The sequence below is a fragment of the Lagenorhynchus albirostris genome, chromosome 3 (genome assembly GCF_949774975.1).
Source record: "Lagenorhynchus albirostris chromosome 3, mLagAlb1.1, whole genome shotgun sequence".
NCBI lineage: Eukaryota > Metazoa > Chordata > Mammalia > Artiodactyla > Delphinidae > Lagenorhynchus > Lagenorhynchus albirostris.
The window spans coordinates 165,917,783-165,936,004 of NC_083097.1; the positions used below are offsets into that span (position 1 = coordinate 165,917,783).

At 47.2% G+C, this 18,222-nt stretch overlaps 1 protein-coding gene across 6 annotated transcripts in view; it reads left to right on the forward strand.

Moving 5' to 3' along the window:
* The window catches only part of INSR (insulin receptor), a 129,884-nt gene that overhangs the window by 105,319 nt on the left and 6,343 nt on the right, over nt 1–18,222 (forward strand). For 4 of the 6 annotated variants that reach the window (XM_060145384.1, XM_060145386.1, XM_060145390.1 and 1 more), the window contains 9 exons: nt 111–250; nt 4,849–5,008; nt 8,445–8,547; nt 9,956–10,023; nt 12,568–12,812; nt 13,835–13,945; nt 14,034–14,193; nt 16,410–16,539; nt 16,868–17,002. In XM_060145384.1, coding sequence (XP_060001367.1) covers nt 111–250; nt 4,849–5,008; nt 8,445–8,547; nt 9,956–10,023; nt 12,568–12,812; nt 13,835–13,945; nt 14,034–14,193; nt 16,410–16,539; nt 16,868–17,002 — 1,252 coding nt within the window. The remainder of the gene's footprint in view (nt 1–110; nt 251–4,848; nt 5,009–8,444; nt 8,548–9,955; nt 10,024–12,567; nt 12,813–13,834; nt 13,946–14,033; nt 14,194–16,409; nt 16,540–16,867; nt 17,003–18,222) is intronic. The other 2 variants (XM_060145385.1, XM_060145387.1) reach the window with 1 other exon arrangement.

The window sequence follows — 18,222 nt, forward strand, 5'->3', positions numbered from 1 at the left end:
GGCACACAAGAAAGTTACGTACCCAGTTTAAGGTCACTCAGCTGCTAAGTGGTGGAGGTGGGATTTGATCCAGGGAGCGGGTCCCTGCCTCTAACCACTGCCCCTTACAGCCAAGGCAGATGATATTGTTGGCCCCGTGACCCACGAAATCTTCGAGAACAACGTCGTTCACTTGATGTGGCAGGAGCCCAAGGAACCCAACGGTCTGATCGTGCTGTACGAAGTGAGTTACCGACGATACGGTGAAGAGGTAAGATCCTTGACGCCTGGGGATGTACCTCCTTCTTCTTCTTAAATGCTGGCTCTAGTGCTTCTCTCATTAGGTGCTTTGTCATGAGGACTCAAAGCCTTGATATGTGACTTTCCAGGGAGATGGGTCAGAAATGTCAAAATGTGAAAATAATATGTCTCTCGGGACCAATGAAGTGCAATACACACTCAGAATAACCCAGATGAGCTTGGTACTGACTGCAGCATCCAGAATTTAAACATGAGGCATCCCAGGTTTATAAGAATAGAGTCAGGATTCAAACCCAAGACTCTCTGATGTTCTAATCCAGGGGTCGGCAATTCTTTTCTGTAAAGGGCCAGATAGGAAACACGTTTGGCTTTGTGGTGAGATGGTGTCTGATGCAAATACTCAACTCTGCCTTTGCATTGTGTAAGCTGCCGTGTAGACAATACGTAAATGAAGGGGTATGGTTGTGTCCCAATAAAACTTTATTTGCAAAAACAGGCAGCAAGCAGGCTGGGATTCGCTGGTCCCTACTCTTAAGCCTGTAACCACTGTGGGGCAGGTCTCTATCCCCAGAAAGGGCTTGGGGTCTACACCTGTCAAGAGAGGCACTGCTGGGGCGTGGACCTGATTAAGGATATTTCTCCCCTTTACTGGGTGACTTCAGGCAGATGTCAAGTTACCTACCTGAGTTTGACCCGGAGGGTGTACCCTGCCATCAGTTGAGCCCTTTGCAATGATCCATTTATACCTCACAATGACCCTCTAAGGGAAAATCTGCTAGTGTCTCCATTTATGGCTGAGAGAATGGAAATTTGAGGAGCTGAAGAGACTTTCTCAAGGTCATACACCCAACACTCAAACCCAGATCCTTGGGCTCTGGTGCCTGACGTCGGTAATTAAGGGTGATTAGGTGGATCAGAGGTCATTTTCTATAAAGGGCCAGGGAGTTAATATTTTCAGCTTTGGGAACCATACAGTCTTGGATCAACTGCTCAACTCTGCTGTTAGAGCTCCAAAGCAGACACAGACAATACAACAATGAATGGGAGTAGTTGTGTGCTAATAAAACTTTATTTACAAAATCAAGCAGTGGACCGGATTCAGCCTGCGGGCCCTAGTTTGCCCACCCCTAACAGAAATTGCAGCAAAACTGTCCGACTTCTTGGAACTTTGAGGGAGAGTCATCCTGTAACCAGGTGGGCAGAGCTTGGCTTCCGCAAGCCAGAGAGGACAGATGGACCTCTCTCTGTTGATCCTTCCTGGGACCACATCTCTTGATGTCCAAATATTCAGCTTTGATGGTGATTTAGAACTGAAATCTGCAAACTATCATCTGTGGACCAAATCTGACCCTCGGCCTGTTTTTATATGTCCTGCAGAGCGTTGTCAAAAGAAACAAGGAAAACTGTGCACCAGCGTGAGTCCAGTGGCCAAGCCCAGCATCAGTATAGGAGGGGATCCCTCAGGGGTGTATAAAGAGAGGCATGATTCATAGGGAGCCGTTATTGCAGAGTTGATTTAATGTCTTATCCCAATCCCTGTTCTAAGGAAATAATTCAAATTTGGGGTGGTGGTAAAGCTTTCTGCGTAAGATTTTCACCACTAGCAAAAAGTACAAGCCACTAGATACCTGTCCATTGGAGAATGGCTACATAGAGGATGGTATATCCACAAAACTCGTGGATGTACAGCCCTTTACAATGATGTTGGGGGTGACCATTGTCCAGTATAATGTAGAGGTTGAGATTACAGGCTCTGGATGTCAGATCTTCCAAGCTGTTATTCTTCATCTTCCACCAGCAGCCAAGAAACACCCCCCCACCCCATCCAAAGTAGCTTATGACAAAAGGGAAGCTTATTAGCTCCCATAACTGAACAGTCGAAGGAGATCAGGCACAGCTGGATCCAGAATTCCTTTGGATCTGTTGCACCTCAAGGGGTCCTTGCCGTGATCCCAGCAGCTCCTGATCGTCCTGTGATTTTAGTGGTTCCAATCTTCATATCCTCTCAGTGCCAAGCCTAGAGGGAGAGAGAGTCTGTGTCCCGGCATTTCCAGCCATGCTGAGGTCACGTGACACCCAATCGTATGACCATGACGGTGCTGTGTGCTGATTGGCTCAGGCATGAGGGTTTTAAAATAACAGCTTAATTGAGGTACCTTCACGTACCATAAAATATACCCATTTAACACGTACAATTCAATGATTTTTAATACAGTCACCGTTGTGCAACCATCACCACAATTTCAGAATATTTTCGTCACCCAGCAAAGAAAGCCCACCTCCTTAGCCATCAACCCCCAATCTTCCCTGCTCCCTCCTCCTCCAGCCCCTGGCCATCACTAATCTGCCTTCTGTCTCCATGGAGACAGGTCTCTGCTGCTGAGGCCAACTCATCCCCATTTGCCTGGAATTTCCCAGGTTTGAGCATTGAAGTCCTGCATCCCGAGATAATCTGGGTAAACTGGGACAGTTGTTACCCTACTGGCATTGGACCCAACCCTAACTTCTCGCAGCCGCCTTCACTGGCCTGCCTCTCTCGTTCCTGGAGCCCAGGTGTTGCCAGTAGGAATTCTCACCACCAATCTCCACCATAACCTCTGCCCTGCATAGCCCTGGGACCTGCATGGACCCTGATCCTAGACAGACGAGCCCTATTTGCTCTTTAGGCGAACAGGGGGATAGAGGGAAAATTAGGAGTGAGAGGTTACAATACGTTAAAAGAAAAAAAAAAACTTATAAGCAAAACTGGGCGATTATCTCCATTTTCCATAATTGTCTAGCATCGCTTTGGTAAAGTAAAAAGTAATATAAAAAACCTATTTTTATACCGTTTGTGCTGTTGGGATATGATTTTGCTAGTTTTACAAAATTCTCTCCAGCATTTGGTGGGAGGTCATTTCCCCCCCTTATTTGCTAGTTTAACAGCCAAAATCACCTCTAGCTGCATTGTTTTTGATTCTGCCCCTCCTTGAACCTTGCATTAGAGTCATTTTTCCCCTCACCACTTCCCTTCCCACCTTGGGGGATCCTGGTACCAGGGAACACCCCCATCCTGGAAAGAGCATCGGTTTTCAGTTTTTGTGCACTTATATCCTTTGCTTCAGTACGTTTTTGCAGTTTTAGCTGTTTTTTTTTTTTCTCTTGTTTGCACAAACTTCTATAATTGGCTTCGTCACTCTTCATCAGATTTGCTTCTTTTTTGTTTTGCTTTTTTGGTGTCTATGGAGAGAGCTGCCTCTAGTTCCTTCCAACATGCTCCCTTCTCCATGCCCACCCCTCGAGGTACATGGCCAGCCCTATAGGATGTATTTCCCCTTTATCCCGGATAGCAGCTACCTTTCGTTTCTATATTTGCTTATTTGTCCCTTTCCACTTGGTGACTCATTTTACTTGGAAGAACCTTTGGACTAGACTTCCCCACCCCTGCCGCCAGCCCGATCTGTTTTCTTGCTGTTATTGTCACATGATAAGCACGGGAGTTTTTATGTTTCTCTCTCTGTCTCCACTCCTTCCTGAAATTTTCCAGTCCAGTTCTCTGCATGCACTATTAGCCTGGAGCTGTTTTGGAAAGTTTTCAAAATTTGGCCGACGTTTGCAGGTTTCGTGGTCCTATTTCCCAGTAAGCCTCACGCCTTTCCTAATAAGCTCTGGGTTTCTTTCTTTTTACATGTTTATTGCTGGGGCATGTATGCTTTACTTATCTCCTCTCTTCTTGCCAGACATTTAAGTAGATCCCAACTCTTTTAATGGTGGTAAAATAAATCAAAAGGCAAGGAAGGTGTTTTAAAATTTGTCCTTAAGACATTAAGCCCATGTAACCGGTTGGTTCTTAGGTGATTTAGGTGATCTGGGTCCCTTTTTTCCTTACCTTCTGGAGTCCTGGTGAAAATGCCCCATGGTGGTTTCAAGGAGAGGTTTGGAGCCAGACGGTTCTGGGTTCAAGGGCTTCCCTGCCACTTACCAGCTATGAGATCTGGGACAAATCATTTCAGCTCCCCAATCAGGGGAGGGCAAGCTATTTATGTAAAACCTGTTTTTGTGCAGCTCGTGAGCTAAGAATCACTTCCACATCTTCAAATGGTTGAAAAGAATCCGAAGGAGAATAGCATCTCTTGACGTGTGTACATTTCTATGCAGTTCAGCTTTCAGCGTCCACCGTGTCTTGTGGGCACACAGCCACGTCCAGTTGTTTACGGATGTTATAGATTCAGGATTCAGGATCCATCTCTGCCTGCTTTTCAGCTATGATGGCCGGGTTGAGTCGGTGACAGTGACCGTCTGGCCCCCTTGAAGCCAAAAATATTTACTCTCTGGCCCTTTACAGCAAACGTTTGCCAGACCTCCACCCCAAGCCTCAGTTTTCCTGTTTCTAACATGAGGCTAAGCATGAGGTGGTTATAAGAATTAAATGACGTGATCTGAGCCACAGGCTTGGCTGTGGTTTAGGAAGATTGGCTGTTATCGTGTATCAATGATAACCTGTCTGTCTGTGCCTTATCCATAGAGCTAAGGTTCTGTAATTCCTCGAGTCTCAAAGTCGCTTGCCCGTTGCAGCGTTTGTGCCTAACTCCGTCCGTGTCATTTCTGAGTGGAATCCTTGTTTTCTAGGAGCTGCACCTCTGCGTCTCCCGCAGGCATTTTGCTCTGGAGCGGGGCTGCAGGCTGCGTGGTCTGCCACCCGGGAATTACAGTGTGCGAGTTCGGGCCACCTCCCTGGCAGGCAATGGCTCCTGGACGGAAGCCACCTATTTCTACGTCACAGACTATTGTAAGTCTGCACGGCCACTTCGACTGGTAGGGTCTGTGCTTGGTGCTAAACACAGCAGAACATTTCAAAGGATGGTTGGGGAAGCATGGAGGCTGTGGGTACTAGCTCTGTCTTGACTCCTGGGTCCAACGGCTGCTGCTGTGTGACCAGGGCAAGAGCATGCCCTCTCTGAGCCTGCACTTCTCCACCTGATCATGGATATAATATCCCATTCAAATATCCCATTCAAACATCCCATTTCAAAGGATGGTTGGGGAAGCATGGAGGTTGTGGGTTCTGGCTCTGTCTTGACTCCTGGGTCCAACGGCTGCTGCTGTGTGACCAGGGCAAGAGGCATGCCCTCTCTGAGCCTGCACTTCCCCATCTGATCATGGATATAATACTAGGACCACCCCTGGAGGTGAAGGGACGTTTCAATGACATCACGAATGTCAAGTGGCTGGCACAGGGCATATCCGATAAACACATTAGCTCCGGTTACTGGTGTCTTCATCTTTATTTTTAGATAGGCCATGCCCTCCAAGGGAGGATGTGGGCGCTCATCTGCTCGGCCTTGGGTGTGCTCTTGGCCTGGAGGCAGGAAGTGCTGCCATGGGGTGAGCTGGATACACTGTGGACAGTAGGGTGAGGACAGGTGGGGAGAGCTGAGCTGGTTAGGGAGTGCTTCCTGGCAGTGGTGATATCTTGGCGGAAACTGGAAGAATGTATGAGTTGGGGGGGAAGATGTTCAGCCCGACATGTGGTAGGAACCCAGACACTTGGAAGGAAGGGAGATTCTAGACCAGGAGGAGTGGGAACTTGGGTGGTGTCAGTGTTCTGACACCAACCGGACATATAGCACTACGATTCTGATGCTTTCCACTGGAGTTAGCACAGACGCTACAAATTAAAAAGAGCATTGTTCCCACCAAGACTGCCCTCACCTCGATGGCAGATGCAAGTTTTGGGGGTTCTCCAGGCCACCTGCACTTCTGACTGACTGGCTACAAATTTGGATGTGATCACAGCCCCATCAGATTTGATCATTTGCTAGAATGGCTCACAGAACTCAGGAAAATGCTATATGACAATGACAGCTTTATTACAAAGGATGTAATTCAGGACCGCCCAAATGAAGAGACACATAGGGTGGAGGCTAGGAGGGTCCTGGACGCGGCTCCTGTGTCTTCTCCCCATGGAATCAGGACACATCACATCACCTCCTGGTATACTGATGTGTACGCCAGCCAGGAAGCTCCTCTGAGCTCTGGTGAACTGAGTTTTTATTGGTGTTTCACTACGCAGATGTGATTGGTTGAAGCACTGCCCACATGATTGAACTCCACCTCCAGCCCCTCCCCCTGTCTGGAGGCCACCCCACCCCTCTAATCACACACTTGGTTTTCTGGTGACCAGCCCCCATCCCGAACCATCTCATGTCTTAGCATAAACTCAGGTATGTTCCAAGGGGATCATCAAAAACAAAGACACTCCTAAGACTCAGGATTTTTCAAGGATTTGGAGGGACACCATGAATAAAATTGAAAGGAAAATATCAAAGTGGGAAAAACATTTGTAACATCATCGACAAAGAGTTAATATCTTTCATACAAAATGAGTACGTATATATGTCTCCTATGAGTTAAAGATATATGTCCTCACGCAAAATAAGCAAAGGATATAAATAGCCTATTTAAAAAGAAATAGAAAAAATAGAATACGTAAGGAAGAAAAGGTCCAGCCTCACTCAAAACCACACCAAAAGAAAGAAAAGCAAGTCAAAGGGAGATAGAATTGTTAACTTATCAAATTTGCAAGGTTTTTGTTTGTTTCTGTTTTTTAAGTATGTACTTAGTGTTGTCCAAGAGTGCAGACACACGGACATTCTGTTTCATGGTAGGCAAGTCCTAAAATGTAGTCCTTTAATAGTATGTATCAAAAAAGCTTACAAAGGCTTTTACTATTTCAACCAGCAGTGCTGGCTCTAGACATTCATCCTAAGGAAATGACCAGAGATGTCCAGAAAAGATAAATGTTCAAGGAAATCCAGCACTGCTTACTAACAATAGCAAAACAGCTGGGGAATTAAATGTTCGACACATTAGATTACTTTAAAAAATTCTTTCTTAAATAACAGGGAGGCGAGCAAGGCACCTAGGGTGCAAAATTTAAAGAGGCACTCACCCTCAGGGGCTGACTCTGCCCTGGCGCGGCCAAGCGCACGAGTTCCTCTCCAATTTTGCGCTCTGGGTGCTTCCCTTCCCACACCCTAGTTCTGGTGGCCACTGGAATCTGAGGACTGTGGGATCTGGGACACAGAGACGGGGTGGAGAAGGCAGCATGGATCTCAGATTCTACAGTGAGATGTGTTGGGTTCTGAGCAACCGGTAGCCTCCAGCTTCCCCTGCCAAAAGATGGGGAAGAGAGACATTGCCGACCACGGCACGTGACCAGACGGTTTCCATTTTTCATGTCCCATTCAATCAGCAAATATTTAGGGAGGCTTTCTCCATGCCAGGAGCCACCAGAGGTGGAAGGAGGAAGTTTGCTGTCAATTCAGGGAGGTCCAGGAGGATGAGATGTCTCTGGATAGAGATGGCCACCAAAGGCACCATGGAACGGTGGTCAAGAACTTGCTCAGATGGCCCGAGTTCAAATCCCTGCTCCACTGTGGATCAGCTCTTGGACTTGGGCATGACCCTTCACCTCTCTGAGCCTCTGTTTCCCAATCTGTTAACTGGCATTGATCATAGCACCTCCCACTTTAGCTTATGGGATGATTAATTAAGATCTCCCAGGCAAAGCACTTCAAACAGTGCCTGGAGTGTTCCTAAGTGTTCAGTAAACTACTATTATTAAAGACCTGAAGGACTAGGTTCCTTCTCTGGCTTCCCAGAACTCACTTTCTTCCTTGGCTTGGAAGAATCTGAATACGTGGACGCATTTGTAATTATAGACAAGTCAGCCTTGTGTGGGAATTAAAAAGAATTAAGGCTACATAGCATGTCTTCCGTCGGTTTCGTTTTTTGGGACGCGACCCCCAGCAAACACAGGGCACTTCTGGTGAATTTTTCATCTGCCAGAGGTGCTGTTGGGATTTAAATAAGCTATTTAATTTACAGGGTCCAGTGCAGAGTGAAAATGCAGGGCTCCTTCTTTAAAAATTATTAAGACTTTCCAGACAGGGACAATAGACCATTAAACAGAGAGCAGAACCTTCTGAGTGTGCGGACCTGCCTGATGGCTTGGGTTGTGTGCCCGTGAAGGTGGCCTTCGATGGTGAAGGGAGAAAAGCTGGTGATGGGCAGTGGTCTGGGGTCACCGCAGGAGAGGTTCAGGGACTAGAGAAGGGGGACAAGTGTGTGTGGCCCGTTGGACATGTAGATGTGTTTTCCGGTGTGACCTCTGATGTGAACACATTTTGATGTGAAACCTGTATTTTCTTATTCTATTTCAGTAGACATGCCATCAAATATTGCAAAAATTATCATCGGGCCCCTCATCTTTGTCTTTCTCTTCAGTGTCGTGATCGGGAGTATCTATCTATTCCTGAGAAAGAGGTGAGCACAGAGGTGTTCTGGTAAATGGTTAACAACCAGCTCTCTCGGGGAAAAGTATGCCTACATGTAGATAGAGTTATATCTAAATTTCCTGTAGGGACTTCCCTGGTGGCACTAGTGGCTAAGACTCCATGCTCCCAATGCAGGGGGCCCCGGTTCGATCCCTGGTCGGGGAACTAGATCCCACATGCATGCCGCAACTAAGAGTTCACATGCCACAACTAAGGAGCCTGCCTGCCTCAACTAAGACCCAGTGCAACAAAATAAATAAATATTTTTTAAATAAATAAATTTACTGTAAATCTTACTGATCTAAAGGATGCATAGCATGCAATTTACAGATAATTATCATAATACAATATACAGTACTCGCTATCATAAATTCCCTACAGCCAGTTGATCCTCACCAAATGTTTTTGTCAATTTTTTCTCCCCTGAACCTTTGTATCTATAACCAACCTATGAGTGCAATGAAGAACGGCTGTAGTTCCAAGATGAATCTTGACTGATATTTTGTTTACATTTAAGAGCAAGATAAAAATGAAATAAGGCATATATGTTCATCGACAATAGGAATGACTTTTGCAGAATCAGATAATAATTTTTAAATACTGAAAGCATATTTCCTCAATTTTTGTGCCATTGGCAATGTCATGGCTACAGAGATGACACACATTTAAGCTTAATCCGCATTACTGACATTTTTGCCATCGCTTTCTCAAGCCTGGATGTGCAACAGAACAATAAATCGGTCTTGGTACGTAGCATTTACCTATTTACACCCGCTGTGAATATTCCCACCGTGGCCAATTTCAAGCTACAGACATGACGTCACTGAACGCAGAGTTGGGAAGAGATATGCAGTCAATCACAGATATGTAGTATTTCTGCCATATGGAGGCAATCATATAAATAAATAAGGTAATACAGAAGGGCTGAAGAGTGTCCAGTCCGTCAAAGTAAGAGGTAGCATGATAATTGGTTTTGAATATTCATTACCTTTGCTTTGAACAGAATGTATTTAGCCCGTGTAATTTAATTTTAAATGGTGGTTGTATTTAACAACTGGCTTGCAAATTTCCTGAAAATTCAACAGTTGTTTCTTATGAGCTGGAATGAGATGGTTCCGGAGCAGCAGTGGATGAGCAGTTTTTAGATGTTATATTGACGACCATAAACTGTAGCTTATGAGTGAGCGGTTCCGTGGTGATGCACTTAAGTGGCCATCTGATGGGCTTCTGCTAAAAAGATAAGGGTCCCCCATCCTCACCCCAAACTGCATCCAGGATTACGTGCATGCCGCTAATAAGGGTGGCTGTTTGCACTGGGGAGGCTGTAACCTCCCGCTAATCACCCACAGAGTTCTGTGAGGATATCAAGATGGAACGTCTCCATTTTTCTCATCCAGGCAGCCGGATGGGCCACTGGGACCACTGTATGCTTCTTCAAACCCTGAGTACCTCAGTGCCAGCGATGGTGAGTATGATCGCCTCCCTTGTGGGTGACCAGAATCCCGCTGTTCAGTTTCCTTTGCCATCACTGTCAAGCGACAGTCAAGGGTTGATACCCTGGGGGGCTGAGAAGAGTCCTTTCGTTCAGTTGAGTCTGCGGACCTGCCCCTTGCTGCAGAAACTCTGTTACCGGGAGCAGTCGGACACCTGCTGTCTGGCGCTTGTGGGAATGGGCTGATCTAGCTGGTCTGGGACCCATGCGTGGGCTTGGCTAAGAGGCCATGAACTTGGTGCCCCAGCTGTGGGGGTATAGAGCTTGGATCCTGTGCCAGAGAGAGTGCCGAGGGTCAGAGCCAGAAAGTGGTGACCAAACTGGCCATCCAGGCTCGGAGGTGGGAATCAGAAGCCCAGGTGAGAGACTGGGGATCAGGGATGGGGCAGACAAGAAGCAGGGACAAGATGGGGAAGGTGGGAGGCTGGGTGTGTACCAGGGACACATCTGCTATTGCTGTCAGCTGACCATGGGTGTGATGCTGACGCTGATATGGCAGGATCAGTGGCCATATTCCCCTGGATTGTCCCAGAAGGCAGTGAGTGACCCCTGCAGAAAAGGCGTGGCTGTTTCTTCAGATGTGAACGCAGCTGTTGCACTACAAGTTTCTAAAATGCTTCGTGCAGCAAATTCAGAAAGCGACTTTCAAGGCACGAACACCGTTGCCTGACAGGATGCTGCCTTGGGGTACAGGGATGGTGTTTCTAAGGGTACCCGGGATTTGTTTTAAATAAGTCTGGTGAGACGTGCAGACCTGCAAGTGACTATCATGAGGAAGAAGCTTAGACTCACAGAGTCCGGAGAAACAGGAGGCAGGGCCACATGGGGAAGCACCAGGGTCGGCCAGGAGGCAGAGGGAGTGATGGAAAAACGTCGGCAAGAGGCCTTATTGTCTTTTCCATGGGAAAGGAGAGGTCAGGCAGGGTGAGACATAGGATGAGCTAGTTTGAACTGTTTCAGCAGGGTCTGGGGCATAGGGGCTGTCCTTGGTTGTCTGCAAACTGGCCCTGGGCTGATCAGGGCGGGGGGATAGTGGCCCAGAGTGTGAGCGCCTGATCACGGAGGGGGTTGGGGTGTGGGCTGTGGATTGGTTGGTCTGCATATGAAAAGCGGACTCACAGGCACGTCATTTACTGTCGGTAGGAATTGGCCACCCCTGGGGTGGGCAGTCCTGGCAGGTTCAGCAAGACCTCAAAGCATCAGAATAGAGAAGCTAGACAAGGAGTTTATTCCGAGTGGGACTATACACAGAGCCCAGGAGCAGGAGCGGGTGAATGTTAACCCAGAGCCTCCTCTGCCCGTTTGAGAATGGCATTGTTAACCGTATCAGAGATGGGGAAGCTGAACCTCAGGACCACCTCTCCACCCTACTGTCCTGTTTCCTTCCGGGGATGAAGCAATGGCTGAGAGCACAGGGGTACTAAGTGAAAGCTAGAAACCGGGGCTCATGGGTCTTTAAGGCCAGGAAGTTCTGGGCCAAGGGATACACACAGGGAAAGGTCCAAGCTCAGAACCCTGAGGGGCCCCCCAGTGAGCATCTGTGAGTTCATTTGGGTGCAGAACGCTTGTCTGATCCAATGTCCTTGAAAGAGCCATTGGTGACCGTATCGTGTTGCTCAGACTGCTGTGATCAGACTGGGTGGCTTAGTGAACAATTTGATTTCTTCACAGTCCTGGAGGCTGGAAGTCTGAGATCAAGGGGTCAGCAGGGTTGGTTTCTCCTGAGGCCTCTCTCCTTGGTGTGTAGACGGCCATCTTCTCCCTGTGTCCTCACATGGTCTCCCCTCTGTGTGTGTCTGTGTCCTGATCTCCTCTTCAAGGACACCAGTCAGACTGGATTAGGGCCACCCTAATGACCTCATTTTACCTTGATCACCTCTGTAAAGACTCCATCTCCAAATACAGTCACATTCTGAGATACCAGGGTTAGGATGTCAACATATAAATTTGCTAAGGACACAATTCAGCCCATAAGAGGTGCAGAGGAGGGCAGACAACATCTTGGCTTTTCTTATGCGGACTATGTGTATTTGTCTGCAGATTATTTGCTGCGTAACAAACCACCCCAAACTTAGTGGCTTAAAACAAACACCATTTGGTGGGTTCGCCACCTGGGTTCTGCTGTTCTCACTTATGTGGCTGCATCCCATCTGCAGATCCACTGGCACTGGGTGGTCTTGGGTGAGCTCACTCACCTGTCAGATAGGGTCATCCCCCATCCCCTTGGTACTTTGCAGAAATAACAGGCTCAGTTGGGAATTAGCATCCTTTGGTAACAGGGCTCTGAAATCAGACAGAAAGGATGGGGATGCAGGCTCAGCTCAGCATTTATTGGCCAGAACCCTGGACTCCTTCCCCAGTCTCTGCCTGTCCTGTTCCTGGCTCTGTGCCCACTGCCCGGCACAGGGTCTGGACCACAGGAGTCAGTGAACGTTTGGGAGGGGGAGCTCAGGTGGGAGATGGCCAGGGACCCCTGAGGGATCCTCCAAGGGTGCTGTGTAGATAAGTGAGGTGTAGTGTTTCCCTGCTCTGTGTACGTGCCGGATGAGTGGGAGGTGCCTCGAGAGAAGATCACGCTCCTGCGAGAACTGGGGCAGGGCTCCTTCGGCATGGTGTACGAGGGCAACGCCAGGGACATTGTCAAGGGCGAGGCGGAGACCCGAGTGGCGGTGAAGACGGTGAACGAGTCTGCCAGCCTGCGAGAGCGGATCGAATTTCTCAACGAGGCCTCAGTCATGAAGGGCTTCACCTGCCACCACGTGGTGAGTCCCGAGTTGGCTCCAGGAGCAGAAAAAGTCTTCCTGTAATACCTGTCCTTCCTCCTGTTGCATAGAGCAGTGAGGATGCTGGGTGTGGACCTCCTGCCCAGCCCCGACTCTGCTGAACGTCCAAATAAAGGTGGCCCTTCCCTTCTCATTTCTCAAATCCCATCCTCTCCCACTTCACTCAGAGCAATACCCTTTTCGCTGTATCATTGCTTTCCAGAATCTTCCATCTCTTCCCTCTTCCTGGCTCCTTCGTAACCTTTAAACACAGTGGTCCACCCCTTCCCTGCTCCCCCAAGTCAGCACAGACTCTCCCTGCCTTTCTGGTCCCGCCATGGCCCCTTAATTTCTCCTTGAGCCTGTGTCCTTTCATCCTTGCCCCACACATATTCAAGGAGCACCTGCTCTGTACTGAGCTCCATTCTCCTCTCTGGGATGCAGCAGATGTCTGTCCTCCTGGAGCTCTCAATCCCGCGGGCGGAGACAGAGTCTAAACCCAGTCGATTAATGATGTTGTCCACAAGGAGATGATGCCGTGGCAACAGGGAGAGGAGGGCAGAGTTGGGGGACTGGGAATGCAGCAGTGGCAAAGGTACGTTTGAGCAAAGACTTCAGAGTGTAGGGACCGGGCTGTGTGGACAGCTCAGCTGAGGACAGTCAGCTCAGGCGAGGGAACAGAGGGTCAGGCAGTGGGAACAGCTATGCAAAGGCCTGGAAGTGGGCCTTTGTGTTCAGAGATACGAGGGTTTGCCTTGACATGTTGCTGTGTGGGGGCAGGTCTGTCTGCTTCCCCCCTCCCACCAGACTGTGAGTTCCGAATTCTCCCACTCCCCAACCCAACAAGACCTTGACCTTGGTGTTTCAGCCAGGCAGACCAGGGCTTTCCACAGTCCAGTCAGGAGCAGGGTGCTGTGTGTGATGTAGGTACCAGACAGGGAGACCCGGGTGAGTGGACATCTTCCCGCAGACCCTCATCCAAGAACTGCCCCCCTGCCCCCTCCCCCATGCTTGTTCCACAGGTCCGCCTCCTGGGGGTGGTATCCAAAGGCCAGCCGACGCTGGTGGTGATGGAGTTGATGGCTCATGGGGACTTGAAGAGCTACCTCCGTTCCCTGCGGCCTGAGGCCGAGGTGAGCTGCCTCCAGGTACCCGGTGGGGTGCCCGCTCCCGGCCTCCGGCACTGGTGTCGCTGAACACAACCCCATGTTTCGACTTTAGAATAACCCCGGCCGCCCTCCCCCTACCCTGCAAGAGATGATTCAGATGGCTGCGGAGATCGCCGACGGGATGGCGTACCTGAACGCCAAGAAGTTTGTACACCGGGACCTCGCAGCTCGAAACTGCATGGTTGCCCACGATTTTACCGTCAAAATCGGAGGTGCGTCTCGCTTTCTGCTTTGAAATGTATGGGCCAGGCCTTCTGATTTCAGGAGGAGTTGTCTATAGCAAGTGCTTCCGTCTTTTCTAATATTGGGAAGGGGCAGGGTTTGGACGGGGACCTAGTCCTCGTGCTGCAGTTTAATTGCATTTGTTCATTAATTCACTCATTCACTTCTTTAAGTAGTATTTGTGCCGGCCGCTGCAGGAGGTGTTACGGGGCGAGGTTGAATGAGTCGCCGTGATTCTTCTGCTCTTGTGTAGCTTGCGGTTATTATTTGCACATTGCAATTTGTATCTGCACCACCCAGCGCAGCAGTCACTGGCCACTGCGTTTCAATGTAAATTCAGTAAAATAACATAAAATTTAGTAAAATAAAATAAATTCAGTAAACTGATTTAAACTCATTTAAATTCAGTAAAATAAAATATATTCAGTAAAATAAAATAATTAAAATGTAGTAAACTAATTTAAATGAGTTTAAATTCAGTAAAATAAAATGAAATTAAGTAAAAATAAATAAAATGATTTAAATTCAGTAAACTAATTTAGATTCATTTGAATTCAGTAAAATAATTTAAATTAATTTGTTAACATCTTTATTGGAGCATAATTGCTTTATAATGGTGTGTTAGTTTCTGCTGTATAACAATGTGAATCAGCTATACATATACATATATCCCCATATCTCCTCCCTCTCGAGTCTCCCTCCCACCCTCCCTATCCCACCCCTCTAGGTGGTCACAAAGCACCGAGCTGATCTCCCTGTGCTATGCGGCTGCTTCCCACTAGCTATCTATTTTACATTTGGTAGTGTGTATATGTCCATGCCACTTTCTCACTTCGTCCCAGCTTACCCTTCCCCCTCCCCATGTCCTCAAGTCCATTCTTTACGTCTGCATCTTTATTCCTTTCCTACCCCTAGCTTCTTCAGAACAATTTTTTTTTAGATTCCATACGTAGTAAAATAAAACGAAATTAAGTAAAATAAATATATAAATTCAGTAAAGTAAAATAAAATAACTAAAATTCAGTGAACTAATTTACATTAATTTAAAATCAGTAAAATAAAATAAAATAAATTCAGTAAAATAAAATATTAAGTCCATCAGTCGAACTGGGAACCTTGAACAATATTAGTGCGGTATAGACCACGTTCATCATCACAGAAAGTTCTACTGGGCAGAGCTGTTCTAGATGAACAGTAAAATAGTTGACATGTAAATAAGATGATGGAGACTGGGAAGAGAGCGCTGAAGGAAGTAAAGAGTTCAGTTCCATGATGGGGAGGAAAGGCCTCTCTCTCCATAAGGAGGCGACGTTTTCACCAAGACTTGCAGGGTTAGAAGTTGACCTGAGAGATGGCGTCTCAGGGGAAGCTACAGCACGTGCAGAGGCTGTGAGGTTGGAAGGATGGCTGATGTGGTGTGAATAAGGTGAACGTAGAGGGGAGCAGAGCAGTGTGAGATGTGAGGTTGAGGAGAGAAGCAGGAACCAGGCTGGGAAGGTCCTTGTTGGTCATGGTGGGTCATCTCGATGTTATTCTATGTAGCCAGTGTGAAGCAGGAATTGACACGATCCGATTTATGTAGCTTCTCTTGGGCAGTGGGCTGTCAGGGTCAGGATGGAGGGAGGGTCCTGCAGGTGAGAGATGGTGGCGGGCCTGGGGACATCCAGGGCTGTGGAGAGGAACAAACTAGAGAGGGATGTGGAGGTCGAGGGGGCAGGACTCGCCACTGTCTTTTCTGTGGGGTGTGAGGAAAGGGGGTGGCCAAGGGAAGACCCAGCACTGGGTTTCTGTCTGGGCAGCTGGGTGGGTGGTGGGACCAGATCCAGTGGCAAATAGTAGGTTGGTTGCAGAGCATGAAAAGTTCAGTTTGGGATGCCTGAGAGGTATGGGTTGGAAGGAAGCATTGCTGAGGGTGAGATTCCCAAGCTCCAGGTCAGAACATCACTTCTTTGCTACTTGGTGGTTCTTTTTCTTTCCCTTTAAATGGTGGCCCATCCTCTCCCTCCACATCCTCATGAGTACCCTCAGAATCCATTCTCACTGGATTTGGCTGTGACCCAGGTGAGCACACACCTGGGGCAGGTGAGCTCACACCTGGGGCAGGTGCCTTCATCTGAGGGCTCTACCAGGGGTGGGGCAGGAAAGATGGCAGACAGCTGGCCACAGGCTGAAGGCTAAGAGCATGTGAACTACTGTTTGTTGTCAGACTTTGGAATGACCAGAGACATCTACGAAACGGATTACTACCGGAAAGGAGGAAAGGGTCTGCTCCCCGTGCGGTGGATGGCACCTGAATCGCTGAAGGACGGGGTCTTTACCACTTCTTCGGACATGTGGTGAGTCATGTGTGGGTTGGTGGACAGAACACTGCACTTGGATTCCAGGTTGCTCTGCTAGTATGACCAGCGTGAGAGGGGTCACTTGAAAACTGCCTTCCTCAGGGCTTCTCCATCTAGAAAAAGAAGGGATGGCATGTCTGGGGACCCTAGCACAGCCACTGTGACATTCCAACGGACACTAATCTTATAGGCATTTCTGAGCTGCAGCATGAATTGTTTAGTGAACTGGCCAACCAGGTTCTAGTAAACCAAGAAGGGGTGTGTGTGTGCGCGTTGTGTGTATTTTAACGGCTTCTTTGTTACTATCCCCGACTGTCATTGGCAGGTCCTTTGGCGTGGTCCTTTGGGAAATTACCAGCTTGGCGGAACAGCCTTACCAAGGCCTATCAAACGAGCAGGTGTTAAAATTTGTCATGGATGGAGGGTTTCTGGATCAACCCGACAACTGTCCTGAGAGAGTGTAAGTGTAGAAACGGGGTACAGTGTGTGAGGTGCTCATTCAAACGTCTATGCCCTTTGCCGGGATACTCACGTTTGTGTATCGTATGTCTACATGTCTTTGTGTTTGCAGATTTTTTCTTTGCATGCACATTTGTGTTTGCATATGGTGTCTACATACATGCTTGTGTTTGTGTATTGTATCTTTAGATGTATGCTCTATTGCGTTTCATATTTTTGGAAGGTTGTATAGGAAATGGCACAGCAGTTGTTACTTCGGGAAGGAAACTGGGGAGCTGGAGTGGAGGCTTAGGTTTAACTACCTATTCTTTATACACTTAACATTTTTGTCAGGAAAATAATACAATGGTATATGTCAATTATATCTCATTAAAAGTGGAAAAAAGAAATCGCTGAGCATAAACACTAAAAAAAAAAAAAATTGTCAGGGGCATGTATGACATATTCCTCTCCCAATATTTGTCTTAAATTTTTGTTGTAGAAACAACTGTACAACACAAACACCAAATGCACATCATTAAACACTTACCAAATGATCCAGTGTCATAATAGCTCAATAAATGTAAAGTAAAATAAAGTACTATCTTCCTAAACTAGCAATAGAAGGAAGGAAGAAAGGAAGGAAGGGAAGGAGGGAGGGAGGGAGGGAGGAAAGAAGGGAGAGTTTTAATATTCAATTCTGTCAATGGTATGGTTAGATAATCTTTCTTATCACCCTGTTGTCATAGCTACTCACAGCAACGTTATTTAAATCTCAAAAAAGAAAATGATCAAAACACCCACCAATATGAGAATTGCCAAGTAAATTGATAAAATAATAGGAAACAGAAATTGACATCTCAGATGATGCTTATGATATATTTTATAACTCAGTGGATTAGCTTATGTTAAAATAAGTGTAATAAATGTGTGTAAATTACATTTCCAAATGTATCCAGATAGAAAAGACAAGAGGTTATATCTGAAGGAGAGTTGTGTGCAAGGTGTATTTTCTCCATATTTTGGGGTGTTTTCTAACTTTCTACAATAAGCATTTACTACATATAAATTCCCTTATCAGTGTTTCTTTTATTTTTTTATTTATTTTTTATCAGTGTTTCTTAAGAAAAAACTTTGCCCTCCTGAAAAAAAATCCATGGAGGGAGGCCATTTTGATGCCTCATCCTCAAAAGAATAAGATAGCTGTTTAGAAAACGTAGTTTGAAGAAACATCATATGCAA